This window comes from Lathyrus oleraceus, chromosome 4 (assembly GCF_024323335.1).
Source record: "Lathyrus oleraceus cultivar Zhongwan6 chromosome 4, CAAS_Psat_ZW6_1.0, whole genome shotgun sequence".
NCBI lineage: Eukaryota > Viridiplantae > Streptophyta > Magnoliopsida > Fabales > Fabaceae > Lathyrus > Lathyrus oleraceus.
This window is the reverse complement of record NC_066582.1, coordinates 425,263,470-425,267,469: the sequence shown is the minus strand read 5'-3', so window position 1 is coordinate 425,267,469 and position 4,000 is coordinate 425,263,470. Positions and strand designations below refer to the sequence as shown.

The 4,000-nt window shown below is 37.1% G+C and overlaps 1 protein-coding gene across 1 annotated transcript; it reads left to right on the top strand.

Annotated features, from left to right (window-relative positions):
• Positions 1–2,209: 2,209 nt before the first annotated feature.
• On the top strand, positions 2,210–3,349 carry LOC127137805 (uncharacterized mitochondrial protein AtMg00810-like). The gene has a single exon (XM_051064226.1). The coding sequence runs from the start codon at positions 2,210–2,212 to the stop codon at positions 3,347–3,349; it is 1,140 nt and encodes a 379-aa protein (XP_050920183.1).
• The last annotated feature ends 651 nt before the right edge of the window (positions 3,350–4,000 follow it).

Sequence of the window (4,000 nt, the reverse complement as noted above, 5' to 3'; positions counted from 1 at the left end):
GTGTTGGTGAACTTCTTCGAGAGGAACAACATCTTGCTACTTAAGGAACCATGTCTCATGAAGTTGTTGTTTCTGATCCTGCAGTGGTTGCATTTGCTGCTCAGAGTAGAGGTAAAGGTCGTGATATGAGACAGGTTCAATGTTTCTCCTGTAAACAATTTGGCCATATTTCACGGAGTTGCAATAAAAAGTTCTGCAATTATTGCAAGCAGCAAGGTCATATTATATCTGATTGTCCCACACGTCCTCCACGACAAACACAACGTTCAGTGCAGGCATTTCATGCAAATACAAATTCTACAGTTGACCCTTCTGTTACTAATGCATCTAATGATGGTACTCTACAGCCTGAACTAATTCAACAAATGGTACTTTCTGCTCTTTCGGCCTTGGGAATTCAGGGTAAGTCTTCTAATATTTCTCGCCCATGGTTTCTTGATTCTGGTGCATCCAATCACATGACGGGTTCCTCTGAATATTTGCACAATTTACAATCTTATCATTGTAATCAGAAAATTCAAATAGCTGATAGTAATACTTTATCTATCACTAATGTTGGCGATATAAACTCTGACTTTCGGGATGTTCTTGTATCACCTGGACTTGCTTCCAATTTGTTGTCTGTTGGTCAATTGGTAGATAAAAATTATGATGTTAACTTTTCCAGAGATGGTTGTCTTGTGCAGGAGCAAGTGTCGGGGAAGGTGATCGCGAAGGGGACTAAAGTAGGAAGATTGTTTCCAATACAATTTATTTCTAATCATTTATCTCTTGCGTGTAATAACGTTTTGAATTCTTATGAGGATTGGCATAGAAAATTAGGTCATCCAAACTCTTCTGTTTTGTCTCATTTATGTAAAACTGGTTTGTTGGGAAATAAAAATGTTATTTCTAATGCCTCGGTTTCATGTTCTGTTTGCAAATTGGCTAAAAGTAAAACACTTCCTTTTCCATCTAATGCTCACCGTGCCTCTACTTGTTTTGAGATAATTCATAGTGATGTATGGGGAATGTCTCCCGTAGTTTTAATGCTCATTATAAATATTTTGTCACATTTATTGATGATTATAGTCGTTTTACTTGGATATATTTTCTCCGTTCTAAATCTGAAGTGTTTTCTATGTTTCAGAAATTTTTGACATATGTTGAAACTCAATTTCAAGCAACTGTTAAAAATTTTCGCTTTGACTCTGGTGGTGAGTACATGTCTCATAAGTTTCAGGAATACCTTCAACAAAAAGGCATCCTGTCTCAACGATCTTGTCTCAATAACCCTCAACAAAATGGTATGGAAGAACGTAAGAATCGTCATTTGCTTGATGTAACACGCACTTTACTTCTCCAAGCTTCTGTACCATCCCGATTTTGGGTGGAGGCTCTTTCCACAACTGTCTTCTTGATCAATCGTCTTCCTTCTATGGTTATTGATCTTGATTCTCCTTTCTTTCGTCTTTTTAAAATTCATCCTGATTATAGTGCTTTACATACTTTCGGGTGTGTGTGTTTTGTTCACTTACCTCCTTTTGAAAGACATAAGCTTGAAGCACAATCCGTTCAATGTGCATTTATGGGATATAGTCACTCTCATAAGGGATTTGTGTGTTATGATGTCACTAACCATCGTTTTCGCATTTCTAGAAATGTGACATTTTTTGATAATCAGTTTATGTTTCCCTGTGTTTCTCCTGCCATTAATGATATTGTTACTCTTCCTAAGTTTTCTATTATGCCTCAATCTATTGAACGTTATAAACCAGGTCATGTATATGTTAGACAAAACAGGCAGCAGGTTCCCACACCCCTTCCCGACGCTGAACTGCCACCTGATTCTGTATCGGTTGAACCACGACGTTCTGGTAGAATATCTCGCGCACCAGATAGATATTCACTAGACATGTATGATTCCTCACATACTTCTCTGACTGCCACACTCTCTAGCATATCTATTCCTACTTGTTACTCACAGGCTGTTAAAGATGTGCGATGCATAAAAGCAATGAATGAAGAGCTTCAAGCTCTTCAAGAGAATTTCACATAGGATATTGTCTCTTGTCCTCCTGATGTCAAACCTATAGGTTGCAAATGGGTGTATTTTGTGAAATTAAATTCGGATGGGTCCCTTAACCGTTACAAGGCTCGTTTGGTTGCTTTATGAGACAAGCAGGAATATGGAATTGATTATGATGAGACATTTGCACCGATTGCCAAAATGACAAATGTTCGCACGATCATCTCTATAGATGCTTCTAGTGGGTGGTCTCTTTATCAAATGGATGTGAAGAATGCTTTTCTTCATGGTGACCTGACAGAAGATATTTATATGACTCCACCTCAAGGCTTATTCTCTTCATCTAAAGGCGTGTGCAAACTCAAACGCTCCTTATATGGTTTGAAACAGGCACCTAGAGCATGGTACGAGAAATTCCGTTCCACTATACTTGGATTCTCCTTTACTCAGAGTCAGTATGATTCCTCTTTATTTATTCATAGTACATCTGCGGGTATTGTTCTGCTTCTTTTGTATGTTGATGATATGGTTATTACTGGTTCTGATCATGCTTCCATTCAGCGACTTAAGCAACAGTTACAAGCCTCATTTCACATGAAAGATTTGGGTAATCTACATTATTTTCTTGGTCTTGAGGTTCATTATACATCCAAGGGCATCTTTCTCCATCATCACAAATATGCTACAGATCTGATTTTTATGGCTGGTCTCGAATCGGCTAATCCGGTAGATACTCCTCTTGAGGTTAATGTTAAATATCATCGTGATGATGGTGATCTTTTGCCTGATCCCTTATTGTATCGCCAACTTGTGGGTAGCCTCAACTACTTGACTATTACTCGCCCTGACATATCTTTTGTTGTTCAACAAGTCAGTCAATTCATGCATTCTCCTCGCCATTTTCACCTAGCTGCGGTTCGTCGTATAATTCGCTACTTAAAAGGAACCTCTCACCGCGGATTATTATTTTCCGTTGGAATTTCTCTTCAGTTGAGTGCTTATAGTGATGTTGATTGGGCAGGGTGTCCTGATACTCGTCGATCTGTTACTGGTTGGTGCGTGTTTCTTGGTTCTTCATTGATCTCTTGGAAAAGTAAGAAGCAAGCAAGAGTTTCTAAATCTTCCACTGAATCAGAGTATCGTGCCATGTCTGCTGCTTGTTCAGAAATACTTTGGCTTCGTGGTCTTTTGGCTGAACTTGGATTTCCCCAAACAGAGCCAACTTTACTTTATGCTGACAATACAAGTGCCATTCAAATTGTTGCAAATCCTGTTTTTCATGAACGCACCAAACATATCGAAGTTGATTGTCATTCAATACGTGACGCCTACGATGATTGAATAATATCACTTCCTCACGTCAGTACTCAGTTGCAGGTTGCAGATATTCTTACCAAGGTTGTTCCACGCCCACGATATCAGTTTCTTGTTAGCAAATTGATGCTCCTTGACCAGCCGCATCAATTTGAGGGGGGGATGTTAATCAGGAAATAATCAAACACATTTATTGTAAATAATTTACATTCATAGAATAGAAAATTAGTCATTAAGAGTTGTAATTAGTTATGATTAGTCATTATGAGTTGTAATTACCGACATTATTATATATAGTATCAAATACAATGAGAAAGACATCATGCCAGAATTTCTAACAACTAATATCTTTATATTTTTAAAATATGCATTAATCTTCCTTAAGTTTAAATATACCAACAATATTTTTTTGTGACAGTAAAATATCATAGGTATAGATGACAACTACTTAGGTATAGATAACAACAAAAAAATAAGTCTTGAAGTTTGTTTTTCGTGTTTAAGAAATTCTTCGGATTTATGAAATATAAATTCATTACTTTGACACTCTTTATCTTTTGGATACATGTCTTTGATACTTGTGACTTTTAGCGCAATATATTTCTTCTTCTTCTTGTCATCTTCTTCATCAAGAAATCCTTTTAATTTCATCTTGTGTTCCTGCAATTTTCCAAAAAA

Coding starts and splice junctions, on each gene's coding strand:
- LOC127137805 (XM_051064226.1), top strand. CDS start 2,210: ATGACAAATGTTCGCACGATCATCTCTATAGATGCTTCTAGTGGGTGG.